General features: G+C 50.1%; 3 protein-coding genes across 8 annotated transcripts in view; 1 reads left to right on the plus strand and 2 right to left on the minus strand.

The window, feature by feature from the left end:
- Positions 1–1713: 1713 nt before the first annotated feature.
- On the minus strand, positions 1714–9131 carry LOC147228465 (mitoferrin-2-like). Its single transcript, XM_086156588.1, has 4 exons — positions 8693–9131; positions 6216–6444; positions 6073–6129; positions 1714–3147 (listed from the first exon to the last, which is right to left on the minus strand). Exons 1-4 carry the CDS (start codon positions 9011–9013, stop codon positions 2576–2578), a joined length of 1179 nt encoding a protein of 392 aa, XP_086012714.1. The 5' UTR covers positions 9014–9131; the 3' UTR covers positions 1714–2575.
- A 739-nt stretch (positions 9132–9870) lies between these two features.
- On the plus strand, positions 9871–15679 carry LOC147228466 (ectonucleoside triphosphate diphosphohydrolase 7-like). The gene is made up of 14 exons (XM_086156587.1): positions 9871–10067; positions 10535–10602; positions 10881–11069; positions 11764–11969; positions 12064–12214; positions 12604–12707; positions 12812–12871; positions 12955–13103; positions 13211–13377; positions 13451–13652; positions 13735–13854; positions 13932–14017; positions 14094–14255; positions 14392–15679. The coding sequence occupies exons 2-14, from the start codon at positions 10595–10597 to the stop codon at positions 14606–14608; spliced, it is 1821 nt and encodes a 606-aa protein (XP_086012713.1). The 5' UTR covers positions 9871–10067; positions 10535–10594; the 3' UTR covers positions 14609–15679.
- Positions 15680–18088: 2409 nt separating this feature from the next.
- LOC147228467 (uncharacterized) overlaps positions 18089–21128 on the minus strand; it is a 16473-nt gene continuing 13433 nt past the window's right edge. For all 6 annotated transcript variants that reach the window (XM_086156590.1, XM_086156595.1, XM_086156596.1 and 3 more), the window contains one exon: positions 18089–21128. This exon is cut by the window's right edge and continues 229 nt beyond it. The gene's annotated coding sequence lies outside the window, so the exon portion shown is untranslated.

Consider the following 21128-nt stretch of genomic DNA (forward strand, 5'->3'; position numbering starts at 1 on the left):
CCGCCGGGGACGAACCATCTGTCATAATCAACCCCCCCGTCCGACAACATGGACCGCTCCGCCTTCCAGGACCGCTGGCTGCTCTCTGGCGCCCCCTACAGGCCGAAGAAACACACACACACACACACACACACACACACACACACACACACACACACACACACACACACACACACACACGACCTTCAAGCCTGGTTGATGTTGGAGAAAGTGAGGTTTTGTGGTGTGTAGCGCCCCCTGCTGGCCAGCCTCTGCTCACACAGTAGTGTCAAAGCAAATACTGCATCTTTAGTATATTTTCCAAAGAAATACTGCATTTGAAGTATATTTTCTATGGAAATACTGCAGCTGGAGTTGCCAGGAAAATATAATAAAAATGCAGTATTTGTTTGGAAATATGCTTTCCAAACAAATACTGCATCTTCAGTATATTTCCTATTCAAATACTGCATCTGTAGTATTTTGTCAAAGCAAAAACAGCATCTTTAGTATATTTTCCTGGCAAATACTACAATATTTTATTTTCCTACAAATAGATCTTTTTATTGTCCTCGCAATTACTGCATCTTTCGTATATTTTCCTGTAAATACTGCATTTTTAGCACACTTCCTATTGAAATACAGCATCTGTAGTATTTTATCAAAGCAAATACTGCATCTTTAGTATATTTTCCTGGCAAAAATACTACATCTTTTTATTTTCCTAGCAAATACTACATCTTTAATGAATTTTTCAAACAAAAACCACATCTTCAGTATGTTTTCCTATCAAATACTGCATCTTTAGTTTATTTTCTATACAAATTCTACATCTGTAGTATTTTGTCAAAGCAAAAGTAGCATCTTTAGTATATTTTCCTGGGAAATACTACAATATTTTATTTTCCAACAAATACATCTTTTTATTTTCCTAGCAATTACTGCATCTTTAGTATATTTTCCTAATAAATACTGCATCTGTAATAGTTTGTCAAAGCAAATATTGCATCTATCGTATATTTTCCTGTAAATACTGCATTTTTAGTATACTTCCTATTGAAATACAGCATCTGTAGTATTTTGTCAAAGCAAATACTGCATCTTTAGTATACTTTCCAAGCAAATACTACATCTTTAATGTATTTTTCCAAACAAAAACCGCATCTTTAGTATATTTTCCTATCAAATACTGCATCTTTAGTATGTTTTCCTATCAAATACTGCATCTTTAGTATATTTTCTATACAAATTCTGCATCTGTAGTATTTTGTCAAAGCAAATACTGCATCTTTGGTATATTTTCCTTGCAAATACAACATCTTTTTAGTTTCCTACCAAATACATCGTTAGTATATTTTTCAAACAGAAAACTTTTTCGTAGCAAATGCTGCATCTTCAGTTTATTTTCCTAATAAATACTGCATCTGTAATAGTTTGTCACAGCAAATACTGCATATTTAGCATGTTTTCCTATCAAATACTGCATCTTTAGTATATTTTCTATACAAATTCTGCATCTGTACTATTTTGTCAAAGCAAATACTGCATCTTTGGTATATTTCACCAGGTGATCGTGGATCTTCTCCCCAATAATCAATACCCCCTTAGAAACCAGTGATTCTGGTGTGTGTCAGAAAGTGCGCCCCCTAGTGGCGAGAAGTGGAACTGACATACCTGCAGGCAGATGGACAACCTGGAGAAGAAGGGATGAGAAAGGAGGACAGGACCAGGGAGTGTGTTTTCCTCTCGGCGGCCGGAGCCTCAGCGCCAAGAGAAGACCCTGCTTCTGCGAGGAGCTGCCGTTCTTTATTTACATTTCACAAAATACATGCTTCGCTTTCTCAAAAAAAGAAAAACCGGACCGGAATGTTCACATGAGCCACCTCCTCCTCCTTCCGATGCTAATCTATTGCTAGCGGATCTTTGGTTCTCCGGCGGGGAACCGGCCCGGCTTCTCCCGCGGGTTCGTTTACTTCCTGAAGTAAATTATCTTTGTGCGTTTCCGAGACAGAAACGAACCCGAGGGGGAACCGGCCGGTTCTCCCGTGGAACCGGGTTCCACCCGTAGGGGGCGGAAACGTTTGTGCGTTAAAACTGTGTCGCGAGAAGAAACATCCGGAAGCCGTTCCGACAGAACCCCTCCCGCCCGCCCGAGCGGTCCGAACCCAAACTGAACCGCGGTTCTTGCAGAGCGGAGGGGGGGCTCGGCCTCTTGCATAAGCGTCTAAAACAAAACTGTACAGAAGTGCAGTGTTGAGGGGGCGGGGCTTAGATTGAGGGGCGGGGCTTAGGCCGAAGGGGCGGGGTCACCTGACTCTACGTCGATTCGGACCTGCGGCTCCAAACCAGAGTGGATGCGTCTAGAACTTTCTCCCGCTGGATTCAAAAGGCGACCCGCTAACCTGGACGTCGGGAGATCGGGAAATAGAAATCTAGAAATGAAATCGCGTTTTTGGGCGTTCGGAGCGGAGGCTGGCCGAAAGAGCTCAGGTGTTTCCGGCTTTTCCCGATCGGGTTTCTTCTCCGACACGGAGATCCGTCTTCTCCGACCCCGGGATCCGATATCCGGCGCTTTTCCGATCGGCGGCGAGTCGTCCTACTTGTCAGCGTCGCCACGGAGACGCCTCTCGTGCTGGCGCTTGGTGATGATGTACTTGAAGAACTCGTAGACGGACCAGCTGATGGCGGTGGAGGGCATCTGGTAGATGACCCGGGCCTGGACGCCCTTGAAGAACGCCGGCACGCCGCCCATCCGGTACACCGTCCGACAAGCCTCGCCCAGCCCGGAGATGTGGCGGCTTCCCGCGGCGGTGGCGGCGGCGGCGGCGGCGGCGGGCTGGGCCTGGATCAGGTGGACGGCGTGGGCCTCCTGCGTGTTGAGAAGTGTCTTGCACACGTCCAGCGGGGTGGTGGCGGCGGCGGCCAGGGCGCCGGCCAGCGCCCCGGACACCACGTGGGAGGAAGGGTTATACTGTCTGTGCGGGTTGAGGAGCTCCTGGAGATACTCGTAGGTCATGAAATGGAGCGCCTGGAACGGCACGTTCATGGTCAGCTGGGTGGTGTAGCTGCGGTAGAAGGCCGCCGCGCCCTCCTGCCGTAACGTGGCGCCCACGCAGTCCAGCACGCCGCGGTACGGGGAGTTGAACATCTGAATGCGCTGCTTCACCACTGAGGAAACAACACAATCTGGTCACACACACACTTGCATACCGTATTTTCCGGACTATAAGTCGCGTTTTTTTTCATAGTTTGGTGGGGGGTGCGACTTATACTCTGGAGCGACTTAAGTGTGAAATCATTAACACATTATTACCGGTACCCGTCTATCATTTCACATGTTATTTTCACACTGAACCACAAGAGGGCGCTATAGGCCTGTGATAATAATTTCAACATTAATGAAGAACTTCACAAAAACGGCACCAAAAAGGAAATCGTATTCTGCTGATTACAAGCTGCAAGTAGTAAAATATGCAGAAAACAGTAATCGAGCTGCAGAGAGAAAGTTTGGAGTTAGCGAGACGCTTGTAAGAAACGGGCGAAAAGCGGAGGTAACTCGAACTGAAATGACGACAACAAAAAAAGCCAATCGCGGGCTAAAAGCTAGGCGGCCACAGCTAGAGGAAAGAATGCGCCGTGCAACTTTGGTGGAAGTTATTGAACAGATGGAAAAAGCATGGGCTTCGGTGACGACCGAAACCGTTCTGGCAGGATTCAGAAAGGCTGGAATAGTTGGAACCGGAAGTGACGATGAGTCTAAGTGACGTAGAAGAGGAAGCGCCGCATCTTCTACCTCCGGAGTTAGCGGAGGTGATGAGAAGTGACACCGAGGATGAAGATGTCATGGGATTTTAGTTAGTGGGTATTTGGAGTGACACGGATGGTTTTGGTAAACTTCTTATCATGTTATTTATGCTATAGTTATCGGAATAACTGTTAGTATGTTATATTAACATACCACGCACTTTCTCAGTTGTGTCACGTAATGTAAGCATATCGTTCAGCCTGTTGTTGCCTCTATTCTATTTTTATTTTAAATTGTTCGTCATTAAAATTTTAAATGACATGTCTGTTCTTGTTGTTGTATTTTATTAAATAAATCCCCCCCCCAAAATGCGACTTAGACTCCAGTGCGACTTATGTATGTTTTTTTCGTTCTTTATTATGCATTTTTGGTTGGTGCGACGTATAATCCGGAGCGACGTATAGTCCGAAAAATACGGTATATAAATACAAAACAAACACTTTTCAGACTATTTTTCACGGTTTGCCCGTCCTGAGGCTTCTACTCAGGTGCTTGCAGACTGATTTTAAAAACATTTGTGAAGGAATGTTCTCAGGAATTCCAGCGTGGAACTGTGATAAGGAAGCTAGCAGTCGCTACTAAACATTCCCGCCGACTGTCAGCTACAACGTTCATGCAGCGTCAGAACAAAAAACCAGGTCTCGAAAACCGTCGACCTCCGTTGTTGCTCAGAAGTGACACCCAGGATGACAAACTCACTGGGTTTAGTTATTTGGAGTGAGATGGAGAGGTTGGTAAACTTGTTATGCTAGTTTGTTTATGCTAATGTTATCTGAATAACATAGCAGACACGTGTTCAGCCTGTTCTCTAATCTACTGGAACGACCCCGCGGTACTGTTTGGCTCCAGGGTGTCAGACGTACGGCCTTCTGAAGGTCCAATCCAGCCTGTGGAATAAATCTACAATTTGAAAAAATATATAAAAATAATGGACCACTTTTTTAAAATCAAAAATGCAGTTCCTATATTGCCTGCTAGGCTTGCACTGTTTAATCAGTGTTAGCATCACGGCGCAACGCCGTGTGACTCACAACCTGCAGCTGCCGGCAGCAATGCAGCTTCCGGGTTTGTAAATAGCATTTTTACTTATTTTTAGAAATAAACCTGCACCCTCAGCAGCAAGATGTTGTCAAAAAAGAGGAAACTTGGAGTGTAGGGTTCTTCTTTGTTGGTTGAGGCTAATAAGAAACCCGTTCGCTCGGCGTGGATGCAGCGAGTTTCTGTGCCACCACGAGACTCGACGTGGCGAAAAATACAACGAAAATTCACCGAGAACTGAGAAGACACAACGGAGTAGCACAGTGTGGTTGAAATTGCACTGACTTTTCTTCATGAATCTCAGGTGGTTCATTATATATACACTATGCATTAAAACAACGGAAACTAGTATAACTTCTAGGTAATTACGCTATGACTTCTGTCAATGTGTTTTGGGATGAGAGGGAGCAAGAAAACAGGGTGGGAGGGCAAGATCAGTGGAGCGCTGATGCTTAATTGTTATAAATCTAATAAAGACTCGGTTTCACCAGCAAATCCTCTATTCTGATATAAAAAATTATTGATGTTTGAATAGGGAAAATTCCTTCGTCACAGCAACGTAACAGTCATAATGTCAAACAAAGGAAATAAGAATAGAAATAGAAATAGAAAGACGGAAGATAGCAAGACAAAAAAAAAAAAAAGAAAATTAAAACACTATAACTTGCATTTCAATGTGAAATGCCTGTTCTTGGTGTCTGATTTTACAAAATAAACCCCCGCAAAAAAGAAAGTGTGGGCAAAACACCACCAGTACTACACAAGTTCATGAGACTGCCAACGTTTACAGTATTTATTAAATGATGCAAAAAATTGAATCATGTTAAATAGTTGGATAAAGTCAGAACAGAGCAAAAACAAAAAGAACATGAACGTGTTAAGGGGGTGGATTCACTAAACCCAGTAACCCTATCTCGTCTACAAAGTGCCAAATTCACAGAAATCTGTCACCTACTGACAAAAAAACCTCACGAATGCTATCAAACGTTGAAAAACGTAAATTACTCTTGATTAAAAAAATGCAGCGATGGTATGATGAGCCCTGACTAATGGCCAAAAACCAATAAGTAGGTTTGAATTAGTCACTGTCCACTTAGGTATGAGTTTTTTTGTCTTAATAATGCATTATTAATAAAATCTACAAACTATGGTAATAACGAGCAAACACTCGTGTAGATTGACTCTCTGGCGCCCTCTAGTGGTCAGACAGTGGAATCACAACCCGGGAAACAAGGAGGCGGCGTGTTTACCTTCAGCGGGGTTCATGATGGCGTCGTGGATCACCGTGGCCATGCAGCCGGCCACACCTGCACGACACACGCACGCCGGACAGGAAGTTAAAGACGAACCCCCGCATCTTCACCGGACGCATGAAAAGGTGCGGCGTTCTTACCGTTGGCAAAGTGGCTGTTGGTTCCGGGATGGATGGCGTCGCTGAGGGAGAACTTGATCTTCTCGTAGCAGGCGAAGTAGAGGGCGTGGGCCGGACCGGCGCCGACCGCCAGCACGTTAACGCCCCGGATGGGGCGCCACACGCCCTCCGTCCGCACGATCTGCCGCAAGGCGTCCATCACGTTGCGGTAGCGGGCGCCGGGCGCCGGCTGCAGGCTCTGCATGCGGGTCTGGATGGAGACAAAAGGTGGAAATCAGAAGCAGGAAGGTGGTAGAACCACCATCGCCGGGCCTCCTTTCTGTCACAGGAAGGTTCCAGAACCTTCGTGGGTCCATCCGTGGCTAACGGCGCGATCGCGTGCCGCCCGGGATCCGACCCCGAGCCGCAGAAATGGTGCAATCCTAAAATTTTCCACACCTCGCGGGCGTTACGTCAACAGACGGGACGCATTTGTCTTCTGCGTTCTCGCCCGGAAACCCCCTCCTAGTAAAACATCATTCAGGTCGTTGGAATGTGCCGAGTCACCGGCGGCCGTTGTGTTTATTCACAGCCGGTGCCGGGAAGGTTCAGCGAGAAACACCGGGATTTCAAGTTAAGAAAACGCGGGATTATCACACTTCCTGCGTGTTTCACCTGTGGATTATCTTAAGAATACGTGACCTTCTAGCTTTCATTTTGGACGAAATGAAACCGCGTCAAGCTGCCGGAAGTCGGTTCCTGACATCATCGACATTCTCGCAAACGTCACACCCACTTCCTGCTTCTCGGATTAATGATCGGAAAAAAACAACCCGTCCGTGAACATTGAGGAAGTTTGTTGAAATTTTGTGGCGGCAACTGGATGTGAAGACGTCAACAGATGCGTGAGACGTCTTTGAGTGAAGACATTCAGGTCCGGTTGCCACGCCGAAAAAATTTCGACAAGAATTAGCCGTGACCCGGACGACCGAGAACCTCCACGAATCAAGGAAGTTTATTCCGCCGATTGATTCCCGGAAAAACGACCCGACACTTCCTGGAGCTTCTGCACGCCAATGTGATTTTCAGATCTACATTCTGATGATTTCTCTCCACGGAACGGCGCCGCCCGCGACTTGGACCGCGGGGTTTACGTCCAGTCACGACATTCTGAGGAAAAAAAAAAAAACAGAGGGAGGAAACAAAGGAGGCCTTTCTTTACTTTCTGCTCCCAATTTGTCTGAACTTTCAGTTTTACTTACTGGAAAAGACCCCCTCCCTCCGCTTAACACACACCATTATTTCCAGTAAAAGGAAAGCTGCAGCCAGTTCAGACTGCCTTGCTCAAGAGGCAAAAAAATACAAGTGGAGAATTCAGACCGGGTTAAACACAAACACACACACCTCGTGAAAGCAGCAGGTTTGCGCCACAGCTGCTGGTTGGCGCTGCCGCCGGGGGACGCCACGGAGCAAGAAGGCGGGTGCGGGGATGAGGCAATCCCGGGGTTTATTTGGGCCGGTGAGGTCAGCGGGTCAAAGGACTGGATTTTCCCCGTGATCCTTTCATTCCCTCATTATTTCACTAACAAATGACTCGAGTTGAATCTGTAAAGTTCCCCTTGGAGCGTCGTGACCCGGCAGATCCGACTCCGGGACTGACATCTCTAGTAGACACGAGGAAGTGCGAGATACCAGCAACATGATGACCCATGAGATTCTGGAAGTTATATAAGTGAAGCAGGAACTTCAGGTTGCTTCATCCCATCTGCCTTTATCTGGACTCCTCTATACATTAACCTCCTGCAGATGCACCGGAAAATCGTTCATCCTTTGATTTTAATCATTAACAAACTCAAGCTTCTGCGAGGTCCCCCCCCTGGTTGAACGTCAAGCTCACACTGATCATAAATATCCCATAAAAATATAATGTTTACAATTGTTTCTGGTCAAGAATTTGTAGTTGCATCACTTTGAAGATCCGGGAAGTTATGAAAAGTCTGGAGGAGGAGAGCCGGGTCCGTGAACGCATCATCCATGCGTGATGCGTTCACGTAACAGTTAAGTTATAAAAGTGACATATATGTATATATTTTCGGACGTGGTTATGAGTGTTTAATGTAATTCTTAGCCGCTAGCACCCTCAAGCTAGCGGCTAAGCTTGCCGGCGCTAGCTCGCAGAGGAGAAGCGGGGACTGTCAAAGAACAACTCAGAAAGGTCTTCTAACTCCGAGCACCGGTACCGGAGGCCGGTCCACCACCGGGGAACCCACCCGGGTCCGAATCCACGCTCTCACCGGCGGTTTTGGCGAGCTTTCCGTTTTACGTAACGCTAGTTAAGTTAGTTAACTGACCTCTGTTAGCAAGGTTACCCACTGTAGCTCACGGCTAGCCGAGCTCAGGCTCCAGTCGCGGCCTACCCCGGCTACAACTTTATGCAACCGGCGACTTGCGCAAAGCGCGGCGGTAAACGGGATTTTCGCAAACACGACCCGGTGTGCGGAGGCTGTCGGGGCGGATACCTTGACGCAGTCGACGGGGTACATGAGGCAGTGCTCCATGATCCCTGCCACGGATCCTGCCAACATGTGAGTGCCGGTGGCTGCTCCCTGGGGCAGCCCTTCGTAGTCCACGTCCGCCTCCGTGTCCGGCGACGGCCGAGGCACCGCCGGGGGGGCGTCCGGCTCCCTCGGCGACGGAGTCTCGACAAATCCTCCGGTGGGGTCCATAAGCCTGCTGCGCAACCATCGGATCTCTGCCCCGGCTGTAGCTGCTGTGACCCGGCTGTCGACCCGCGGGGTTTCCATAGACGTCCGATCGGACAAGAAACCGCCCACTTCCATTCGCCGGCGGATCGAGCGCGGTGGAGAAACGGCGGGCGTCCCGTCGGTGTCGTCTTCCCGGGAGGATGGAGCCCACCACCGCCGAGCGGGCAGATTGTGGCGGGTTGAGCCGGGAAAATGTGCTTATACGGGGGCTGGGCATCAGGACGTTCCAGGAAGTGGAGGTACCCGCTGATTGGACACCGTGACTGTCAATCATTGCTGGGCTTTACGATTGGTGAAGCTGAGGGGAGGTGGGGAAGTGGGCGGGGCTTGTTTGGTAAGACTGCGTCATGCAGATGTAAACACATCGCTTATATTGCTTGGACTTTATCGAGTTTACAACAAGTTTTTTTTTTTTCAATCTGTGGGCCCTCGATGTTACGATTATCCCCGTGGTCGCAGTTTGTCAATCTCGCGATGTTTTCGACCGGTTTCTTCGGCAGAGACGTTGCACACCCATAAAAAAAAAAAAAAATCTACAACTACACTAGTTTGCCTAAAGGCTTTTCTTCACCTACTGTCAAAGTGCAGAAAGGAGATGGGGAAAGTGTGTTTTGACTCCTGCCCCCGTGTTTACGGGACGGTGCGGGATAAACGCCCCGCTAATTAGTCAATGATCTCCACCACTTCCGCTTGCGAAACTCACCTGAGGGAAGTTGCGTCCAACAGCTCTACAAATGGGTCCCTGAACACACCTTTAACGGTTCGCGTCCCGGCCGGTGTTTCCTCTCACACGCCTGCCTTCATAAGTCACACTTAAAGCCGATCCCAAAAAGTTCCGGGAATAAATGAACCTGACAGTGAAATATCCCACAGTACGTGAACGCGTCACAAGCTGCCGCCGCTACGTGTCCTATGACGTAATGACGTCACGCAGACCGGAAGCCCGGCGGATCCCTCCGGGGGGAGTTTGATCCGACCTGCCCGCTCCTCTTCGCCGGCTCGCCGCCATCGTCCACGACCGACTCCCGTGGCCGAAACCCCGCAGGACGGGACGTGTTTATTTGTTTTTCTTATTCCGCGGAAGGAACAAGCGGTCTCGGCGCGTCGGACCATGGAGCTGCTTCTCTAGGTGACGTTAGCATTCGGACTCCAGCTGCTGGCGTTAGCCGGCGTGCTAGCTTAACAATAATAAATCTTATTTTTCTGTGCGTCCAGCAATTCGGGGTGTGTTTCTATGACCGGACCTCCGAGACAGATCAGTTATACTGCTGTTAAGTACCCGCTAAAGAAAAGTAATCTAGGCTAAGATACAATGTAACTACGTTACTTTCCCAGCGGTTTACCACACAGGTGTTGTGGTCACATGGCGCCTTCACGGTCGGTTAATAAGTTATGTGTTTATCAGGCTGTGCTGCAAATCCCTCACTCTGATAAGGAGGCCATTAATGAATAGTAGCCCAACATTAACAATCTCCATTTCTATGAAAGTAACACACCAAAAGAGTAAACAAGAAAGAGCGGGGAAGTGTCTTTAAAATGGTTTCAACTTGTGAGTTTCACCCCTTAATACTCTGTTGTTTTTCTCCCTCGGTGCAGATTAAGGCGACCCCGGTCCGACCCCCCGGCACCATGAGGTGACCACGGTGACGTGGAGTCATGGCCAGGTAGCGAACCCACTCGACCACTGTCTTTCGCGGCGCGGAGGGCTGACGTTGCCGGGCCTGTGAGCTCCCGAGGAGGTGCATGTCATGCGGTGGCGAAGCACAAGTTATACCGCGATCGCCGCTGGGAGATTCCAGCATTGACACACACACACAACTCTTCCTCCAAAAAACAAGAAGTGGAAGGGAGCTCACACGCGTTTCGATATCCAATTCCGTTCATATATGAGCATCCGTGCAAGTCATAGTGTGTCAGACTGACTGTGTGTCTCCTCCACCAGGATCACCTTCTCCTGCCTGCCGGCCTCCTGGTACTGCGGCGGCTCTCGGCTGCTGCTGGGCTGCGCTCCCAGGCAGAGGCTGCTGCTGCTGCTGCTGCTCCTCGTCCTCCCCTCGGCCCTCCTCCTCCTGGGCACCAACCAGAAGCAGCTGTGGGGCCCCCAGAGGCGGCCCCACGCTCATTTCAACAAGTGAGTGGACCCGCCGTCCTAATTTCCCGTGGTCGATTCCCCCTGAACATAGCATTTCCTGGAAGAAAGGGTTCTGGTCGTCATGTCAGCACAGGGCGATATCTTATCTGAGAGGAGGACGGGGTGAGAATCACCGCATGTGTGACAGCTGAGATGACTGTGTGTGTGTGTGTGTGTGTGTGTGTGTGTGTGTGTGTGTGTGTGTGCGCGCGCACTGCAGAGGTTTGGCATCCACACTGAACATCTGTCTTTCCTACCTGAGGCTATCAGACTTTTTCATTCATCTTCCCTCAGCCACAGGGAATCTTCAAATCTTTGTACTTAAGACCTTAAAACACTTGATAGCCTTGACCATGACAATTTAAATTTTATTGTATTTCTTATATTCCCTCCCTCCTACTATTATCTATTATTGTTATGATTTTGCTTGAAACTCTGGCACAACAATTTCCTTCGGGATAAATAAAGTTGTTCTTATCTTATCTTATCATGTCAAAGGAGATGTGGTCGTTCTCTCCTCTGGGATCAGATCAGGCAGAAAAGCTTCTGTAATGTGATGTGACATGAGGTTGTCATGGCAACGCCACCCCCCAGATGTAGGAGTTGAACACACTCACCTCATCGTCCAGGGCCGACGTCAGTAGGCGCCCTGTCCGACCTCCGGCGGCTCACGTCACGTCTCCGCCCCCGTCAGGTTCCTGTCTGGCGTGGAGTTCATGGAGGCCACCGACGTTCTCAACCCGGCGCTGAATTACGGGATCGTCGTGGACTGCGGCAGCAGCGGCTCGCGGGTTTTCGTTTACTACTGGCCGCCCCACAACGGCAACCCCCACACCCTGCTGGACATCAGGCAGATGAGGGACCGCGAGCGCAAGCCCGTGGTGAAGAAGATCAAACCCGGTGAGCGGGCCTGCAGCTCCGGTCTGGCTCCTTTTCCAAAAACAGGGTTTCAGACTCCAAGCCTGGAATCTGATCAGCTGTCTGACCGTTTCAGGAATTTCCACCCTGGCGAGGACGCCCACGCAGGCCAGCAACTACCTCCAGCCTCTCCTCAGCTTCGCCGCCGCCCACGTCCCGCCAGGCAAACACAAGGAGACGCCGCTCTACATCCTGTGCACGGCGGGCATGAGGCTGCTGCCCGACAGGTAGGACGTGGAGCTGTGGTTCGTACAGCAGGGGGTGCCAACGCCCCGCGTCTCCACCCTCAGCGGGCGCAGGCGTCTGGGATCGCTAGCATTTAGCATAGCACGTAGCTACCTCCATCCTCACGGGGTGGAGGTCGGGCGCCGTCTGTCTGAGTCTTTTCAGGATTAAGGTCTGCAAAGGACATTCAGAGCATGGGACGCCTCGCTAGGAGGTAGCTTAACAACGTTAGCATCTACAGCCTTGTGTTTACAGGTTGTTAAGAATTAAACATTTCAAAGGATTTCACTAATAGTTGTGAATGTACCAATGAAGTTACATTAACACGATATCTTACGTGTGTGTTAAAAGTCCTGACCATATGTGTGTGTGTGTGTGTGTGTGTGTGTAGCCAGCAGGCTGCCATCCTGGAGGACCTGGTCACCGACGTCCCTCTGGAGTTCGACTTCCTGTTCTCTCATTCCCATGCTGAGGTCATCTCTGGGAAACAGGAGGGTGAGGGAACGTTCTAGTTTCTCTGCACGCTTTCTCACTGTCCAGGAGTGATGCGGAACGTTCTGACCGCGGTTGTGTGTGTGTGTGTTCATGGCTCCCTGAAGGAGTGTACGCCTGGATCGGGATCAACTTTGTGTTGGGGCGCTTCGACCACGCCGACGAGGGTGAGTGTGAAGGGGTGACCGCACGCGGCGTGCCAATATCTGCGGACGGCGCCACCAAGAAGCTGTTTGTCTGCGCTCCTCAGAGGACGCCACCGTGGAGGTCACCACCAACTCCCAGAGCCAGCAGCCAATCAGCCGGCGGCGCACCGTGGGCATCATGGACATGGGCGGGGCTTCGCTGCAGATCGCCTACGAGGTGCCCAACGCCGTCACCTTCAGCTCGCCGCAGGAGGTAAGAGAACAGCCGGTGGTCATGGAAGCTCCTGAGATAGCGGCTATCAACATCTAGTAATTATTAGAGCTGATAAAAGATCAATAACGGAACATCGCCGCTTCCAGGAGGAGGCGGGGAAGAGCGTCCTGGCCGAGTTCAACCTGGGCTGCGACGTGGATCACACGCAGCACGTGTACCGGGTCTACGTCACCACCTTCCTGGGCTTCGGAGGCAACATGGCCAGGACGCGCTACTACGAGCGGCTGCTCAACGACACGCTGGCCAAGAACAGGTCGCGCCCTCGAAGCCGCCCCGCCGCTCCTCCTCGGCGGTTCCCGTCTGACGTTCTCCCCGTGTCGGAGCAGGTTCCTGACCGCACTGACCGGCCTCAGCGAGGACAAGCCCTATCTGGACCCCTGCCTGCCGCCGGGTCTGTCGGACACGGCGGTCCGGGAAAACCGCACCCTGTACCTGAGGGGCCTGGGGGACTGGCCCCGCTGCCGGGACGACCTCCGGCCCTTCCTGGGCCTTCGCAACGGCACCATGTCCGCAGGCAGCGTCTACCAGGTACAGCGGGCTCCGGGGGGGTGGTGGGTCTCTCAGCCGCCGGCGGGGCGCCCAGATAACCCTCCCTGTGAACCTCCGGCAGGCTCCCATCAACTTCAGCAACAGCGAGTTCTACGGGTTCTCCGAGTTCTACTACTGCATGGAGGACGTGCTGCGGATGGGCGGGCAGTACGACAGCCAGAAGTACGCCCAGGCTGCCACGGTAACCGCTAACGCCGCAGACACGCCGCCGTTAGCGCGTTCCTGTCGGGCGCTGACGGCGACTTCTTGTCCCCGCAGGACTACTGCGCCACCAAGTGGTCCACGCTGAAGCAGCGCCTGGACAACAAGCTGTTCTCTCAGCAGGCCGACAACAGCAGACTCAAGTAGGTTCCTAATTTTTTTTTTTTGAGCTTTTTTTAAAACACTTTTAGACTTCTATTTGTGAATATCACCTCCAAGGTATCAGTGCTTCAAGTCCGCCTGGATGTATGAGGTGTTACACTCTGGGTTCCGGTTCCCCAAGAACTACCGGAGCCTGAAGACGGCCCAGCAGGTCTACGACAAGGAGGTCCAGTGGACCCTGGGGGCCATCCTGTACAAGACCCGCTTCCTGCCTCTCAGGTGAGCTCCGGACCATCAGGATTTCTGCTTTCTGGTGGATTTTAAGCCAGACTGTAGGGGAAACTGCTACTGCCCTCATCCGCAGCAGGTCAGTCCTGATGAAGCTGTTAAACATACGGCGTCCTGTCGTCCCCAGGGACCTGCAGCAGGAGGCGCTGCGGCAGAACCACCCCAGCTGGCTGCGCTCCTCCTTCGTCTACAACCACCACCTGTTCTCCCTCTGCATCCTGGTGGTGCTGCTCGCCATCCTGCTCTACATCCTGCGCCTGCGGAGGATCCACCAGCGGGAGCAGCGGCAGGCCGAGGCCCTGAACCTCCTCTGGGTCGAGGAGGGGGAGGCCCTCCTGCCCTGAGGAGGCCATCCGGATCCCCCCGTCTCCTCCTCCTCCTCCTCCTCGGTGAACTGCGCTGCAGCTCCTACACCAGGGAATGTGAACGTGGCGTGTTAGCGGCGGTCGGCTCGCCCGCCTCCACCTCCACACAACTCAGGAACAAACCAATCATCTCTGCAGAACTGGACTGAACCACTGTTGTGAGTCGGACAGGCGTGTCTCTCGGAGTGGTTTGTCCCACCTCTGTGTGTGTGTGAGACTCTGTGTGTGTGTTTGTACATAATTTCCTGTATGAGAGGCATTCAGGTGATTTCACAACATGACCCCAACCTTCCCTGATCCGTCCCCTGCTGTTCAAACCAGATTGCCCTTCAAATGCATCCCAACAGACTCCATGAAGGCACCAGAGATCTCTCCTCAGGACGTTCTATGTATTTGACTGAAGGGATAGTATCCCCCCTCCGTCCAGGACCGGATGGTGGCCCGCTCCGCCCCGGTCCGTCCTCCTGAGATACTTGAATGATCATGAGCAGATGCTAACCTGAAGGCTATTCAGAAGACACCAGTAGGTAAAAATAGCCAGATTTTACCCGGTAGGCAGTGTTTACATCTGCGCGTGACCGTGACGACGTGGACGGGTGTCTGAGTCGCGCCTGTTAAAGCTTCCTGAGACGTCCTCATCTGTACACAAACTGCATCCATTCCTGCGGCGGGAAGGATTCAAACCGTCGCCGTCGAATCTGGGCCGCTTTTAAAGCAAAGCCCGTTACGTAACCTGCTCCTTGGTGCCGGCGTGTGTGTTCAACCGTACATTGAAAAGAGGAGGCAGTGTGTGTTGTCTACGGTTAAAAAAACATGCCAGTCTGTCTTGTCTCTCGCTCCGGTCCGACTCGATCGGCGCTGACATTATTTCCGTTAAGCTGTCGGCGCACGTCTATTCGCCTGCTCGCCATTCCCTGACGCTCGGCGACAGCGGCGTCTCATCTGTGAACCCCCTGCGGTGGCAGACGGGGGCGGAAGACCAGGACCAGTCTCGTAACCTTTGACCTCAATGTGATTCCAGACCAATAAAGGGACTTATTTTTCAATCAAGAGCAGATTCTTGTCCTTTGTGTTCATCCACGATGCCAGAGCAGATGGGTGTACTTCTGCCCTCAGGTCTGGCTGACAGGCAGCAGTAAGCCTGGAACTACCTCATAATCCAACAATACACTCATTCAGGAATTAGACTTCTTCATATATCTCAGTCAAACCTAACATTAGACTTATACATAAAGACATATGTATTTAAAATACGTGGTGGAAACATTTTAGAAAATATAATGTGGGCCAAGTTTCATTAAAGGTAATAACACCCTGCGAAGATGGAGCCTTTCTGAGGTGAGATTTAACGCTAATTTGCATTTTACTGTCCAGTTTAAAATACAGTCAGCAATCAATCAATCAATCAATCAATCAAACGTTTTAACTAATCTTTCCATCGCGTATTTTATTTTTACTTGGCGTTCTGATGCCTAGCTCCGCTGTTAGCAAGCTGCTAACACATCCGGGTGCTTTCTAGGGGCGGAAGCTAACCGCTGACTCACCGCGCCGCTGTTAGACATTAGCATGTGGGTATCTCAGTTCCCCAGGTAGTCACTGTCCACGAAGAGGGCACTTTTCTGTGGCTGCATCGCCAGGAACATGTTTGCTGATCAAAAACCACTGATATAAAACATGTTATCAACGTGGTAAAAACGATAACTTAGTCACTTAGTGACTAGCTACCGCTGTATTCTGGGTTCGCATTCGTAATGTGGGAGAGGCAGCTACTTACCGACAGACTTTGTACCCCCGCCCATCTAATTCAGTAATAATGAAATTAACAGAGTAATGGAAGTGAAAAAAACACAAATATAACAAACTAGACCCACGTGGATAGAATAAAAGCACAATATATACTATTTAAAGCACTTTCAACATACAGCTTCACGGTAGCACCGAGGCTTCCGCAATGTCAGTGAATGCATCTATGCGGCCTGTTAGCCAATCAGCGTCCTAATAGTGGTTACCCTTGAAAGCGACCCAATTTGATTGGTGGAGAGCAGAGAAGGGGTTCGTTGTGTTCCGGGTCGAATGTTGCCTTTGCATAGTTAGCATAAATTAAATTGTTTCAGACTTTTCACTACAATAAGTGTATATTTAACTCACAATTTAGATGAGGGATTAATCGGTTTAATTATTATTTTTTTTAATTTGAACACAATTTTTGTCTTGGTTGATGCTGAAACTCAGCAAGTGATAATTGAATTAAGGGTCAAGGGTCACGGTGCGTGACCTTTGACCTTTTGCCTCACCTGTGTTTCTATTTCTTTTTTATTGAACATAAATACTACACAGAAATATACATATGTACAAATAAACATGGCAAGGTAGAACTGAATGTCAATGAAACAACCAGGGATGAGGACGCAAAGGACATAAGGACATTTGTTCTGTATGTAATCAGAAGTTAATAGTGTTAATGGTTTGTGAGAAATTCATAATGCTAGACAAAAAATGACAGTAAAAGGAAATATTTTAATAAATAGAAAGACAAATAAAATTAAAAAGAAAGGGAGAAAGAAAAAAAAAACTTGCAAGGGGAATTCAACATGTGATTAAGTTGGTGGTTCACCTGTGTTTTCTTGCACACACTGTACGTACACACACACACACACACCATCCTGGTCCGTGTCTTCACTCCGCTGCAGCTCAAAACACGTGCGCCTCCTTTGCCGAAACAAAGTTTAACAAACCCCACATGTTTTCATTCCAAATAATAATGAAAAGAAAACGTGCATAAAACTTTACGACCCAAAGTTTAAGTGAATTTTGATTACCAGTGTGGTTCAAGTGGCCTTCTAAATTTTTGTTTTTCTGGCCGGGGCTCTTTGTATCGGCTTCCCTCTGCCAGACAGCACCGAGGGCAGATCTGCGCCCGGAGCGGAGGGCGGGGACTGACTGGCAGAGGGTATTGTGTACACAAAAGCGGTTTGACTTGGATCTGGCGGTGGGAGTCCCTGCCAGCGTGCACGCCGGTCACCAGCGGAGTGCAACCGTGTGGTGGCTGCGGCGCTGACTGTGGCCCACTGGTGGCGCTCTGCAGTGTTTCGGACAGAAGGTCCCGCGGCGTGATCCTTTCTGCACAAGCCCACCGGGGACTCGGGGTCCGACAGCTTGCAGGGTCGAAACCCCTCGTCCGCCGGGGTGACGGCGGTTTTAGTTTGCTTTTTGGCTGAAAGTGAAGTGGAAACCTTCAAAAAGGCCAATAACAATAATGAAATTGTATTTGTGGGCACCTTGTTAAAGCCAAGGTCACCTTACAAAAAGTTGACAAAGATTGGCGGGTTTAAATACATAGGTTTTGAGTTTTCACCCTGAGCTGCTCAACGCTCTGCATCCCATAATACCAGATCCTGGTCGGCACCTGAGAAAAATAAGAAAAACTCTGAAAGAGCGACGCGAGGAAATACACAAACATTTTTTTTTATTTTAAAAATATACTTTAATACAACAGCTGCATATAAATATTAAAATATACATTATACAGGTTTACAGTACACTCACACAAAACCAGAAACAAAAAATATTAGGCTTCTATTTGTACGGCACTTCTTGTATTTTTTTTTTTTTTTTTTTTTTCCCAATTCTTTTTTTTCTTTTTTTAACTTTCTCGTTGCGTTTTTGTCGTTTTTCCACTAGAATAACTAAGGTTTGCTTACAGACGCAGGAGTTGTACATAAAGATGCGATAATGTGTTAACAGGTCCAAAGTATTAACGTAGTACTGTGGTTATTGAAGGGGGCGGAAGGTGGGAGGGGTCGCTGTACATTATATGACACGGCCTCGTGGAATGTCTGATAGTCTGTGTTTGGTTTTCCCTCCGGCGAGCGGTCGTTCCGCACGTCTTCCGATCCGGAGATTCGTCGTGACCTCGCCTGCGTCTCCTCCCCCCCGCGGGGCGCCATCCCTTTCCCGCCGCTCGGTTTTGGTTTTAAGCCACAAGGTGCCTCCTCGGCGCTTGTATCCCGAAGGGCTGGAGAGGCCGTTTGACCTTTGACCCTCCCGGGGCGAAGGACGAATCAAGTTAAACGTTCACAGCATGAGGATTTCTTTAGAAGTTTGGGGTCGCCGGCTACATTTCGGGGGATCCGTCGCCGAACCCGCGGAAAAACAGCATTGACAGACGCGTCTCGTGGTTTCTTGCATGTCAACACGGGGAAGAAGAAAAAAAATGGCTTCCAGCGCGGCGCGTCCTGAGGCTAGTTAGCATCCCGGTCTTCGACGTCGACCTCCGGCTTCCTGCCATCAGACCTCCAGGCGGAGCTTCTGGGGCGTCTTCAGAAGGTACATTTGGGACGCCGCCACGTCCAGAGAGCTACGACGAGACAACGGGACAGGACGCCAGTGGAATCGGCCAATAGGGGGCAGCAGAGAGGGCGGGTGGAGGTCAGCGGCGTCCCACCGGCGTAGGTTTACCCGGCTATTGTTCCCCGGTCGCCATGGAAACCTGGAAACCCTCCAATCATCCGCCCGGACGTCCGATTCCGATGATCCGCCACGGGTTCACGACTTCACTTTGGCTTAAGAATCAATCGATACGGTTGAAAATCCAGTATTGATCCGTCCAGTCTTTTCAAGTAAAACCTTTTCATAGCAGCTTCGATAATTCACCGGATTAGCTGCAGGTCGCCGGGACGACGGACTGGCGGTTAAGAGTCGAGTTTTTCGCAGCTTTACAGGTGGAGGAAAAGCGCCGGCGAAAAAAAAAAAAACTTCTCCATGGAAACTGGCGGCGCCGGCGGCTCAATATGTTCCGGACAGATGGGCCTCGTCTTCGCGTCGGGGAGATTCCCGCCTCGGCTTTGGTTTAAAAAAAAAAAAAAAAAAAAGGGACGGCGAGGCGGACAATCGGGGTAACGGCGTTACGGAAACCAGCGGGCTCGGACCGATCCGTTCGTTTGAACGGAAGAAAAGCTGGTACGTGTGAAACAGCAACGGGGGGGGGGGGCACTTTTGTTTTTTGTGGGAAAACGCGAAAAGGAAGTCGGGAGGGTGAGAAGATCGGCGCAGTAGTTACGAAGGTCACGCTCGACGATGACTCGGAGCTCCAGGCACTTCAGGGAGGCGCGGCGTCAGCAGTTTCAGCCCGAGGCCTCAGGTTTGCATTGCTTCTTCTTCTTCTTCTTCTTCTTCTTCTTCTCGCCATTACAGCAGCACCGCCCCGAAAACAAGCCAGGAAAAAGGTGCCAAAAGTCTTTTTTTTTTGTCCGAGGACGGGTCCCCGGGGGAAGGTGCGTAGTTTTTGTTCGTTCCACAGTGCAATCGGAAGGTCCTCCGCTTGTTTTTTTTTTTTTTTTTTTTTTTTTCTTTTTTAACGTCCGACAACGTTTAGAGACCTCGGACAGGCTGGTCTTTACAGCTTCAGCAGAGACCGCAGAAGAAAAAGGCAGATTCCAACACGCTCCAGACCGACACCCACTGCGTGGGACACACACACACACACCCACACACACATATATATATAAATATATGTGTGTATGCGGTGGTGGTTCTAGCAAACAAAACAAAAAACATTTTCCCTAAGTCTACAAGTGTCTAAATGTCATTGCAAGTCAGGAAGGTGCGCTACATAATCAGGTCAGGGGTGGAGGAGGAGGGCTGGGGGACGCTTCCCTTTTTTGGGGCGCAGGAGGGGGGAAGGGGGGTTCCAGCGGCGGGAGGCCGACTGAATTCCACTCGCATCCGAAATGGTTTTAAGTGCATTTAGGATGATGGATGGCAAACATGGCGACAGCCATAAAACTGCCTTCTACACACACACACACACACATACATGCACGCACGCACACACACACACACACACACGGCAGCATCTGCAGCTGTGTTTTGGGGGGTCCCGAGTGGTTCAGCAGGGTCAGTTTTCTTTGGTCAGTTTTTTGGATTTAAGGTGCGTTTCTCACTTTTTTTTTTGGAGGGTGGGGGGTAAATAAGAAAGGTGTGTGTGTGTGTGTGTGTGTGTGTGGGGGGGGGGGGTTAAAGCTGAGCTTCCAGGACTCGCTGGCTGTCCACGAAACAGCCGGTGTGACATCACTAGCTCAGATGCTCCCTGACGGTGCCAGAGGGGGCGAAAAGAGGGGGCGGCGGCGGACACACAGCCGCCTCTTTGTTTACAAGCTCCGCCCACTTCCTGCTTTCCCCCCGTGCACTTCCTCCGTCCTCGGACGCCCCCGGCCTCCGCCCGCGCCCCCGGCCCTCAGCTCAGTAGCCCCCTGCTGACGACTATGACCATCTACAAAACAGTGCAATGTCTATTCATAGGCACGATGGGGTACAAATACAGCACAAAGGAGGGGAGGGGGTTATTGGCATGGGGCGGGGGGGCGCTATACACACTCATACAGTAATTTACATGTCACACACACACACGCGCGCGCGCACGCACACACACACACACGTACATACATACATACATACAGAACGCACAGTACAGAGACGACAGCAGCAGCTCCGGTCCGAT

Source organism: Fistularia commersonii, chromosome 12 (genome assembly GCF_037954325.1).
Source record: "Fistularia commersonii isolate RoL2024-O1a breed Wild chromosome 12, RoL_Fcom_v1.0, whole genome shotgun sequence".
NCBI lineage: Eukaryota > Metazoa > Chordata > Actinopteri > Syngnathiformes > Fistulariidae > Fistularia > Fistularia commersonii.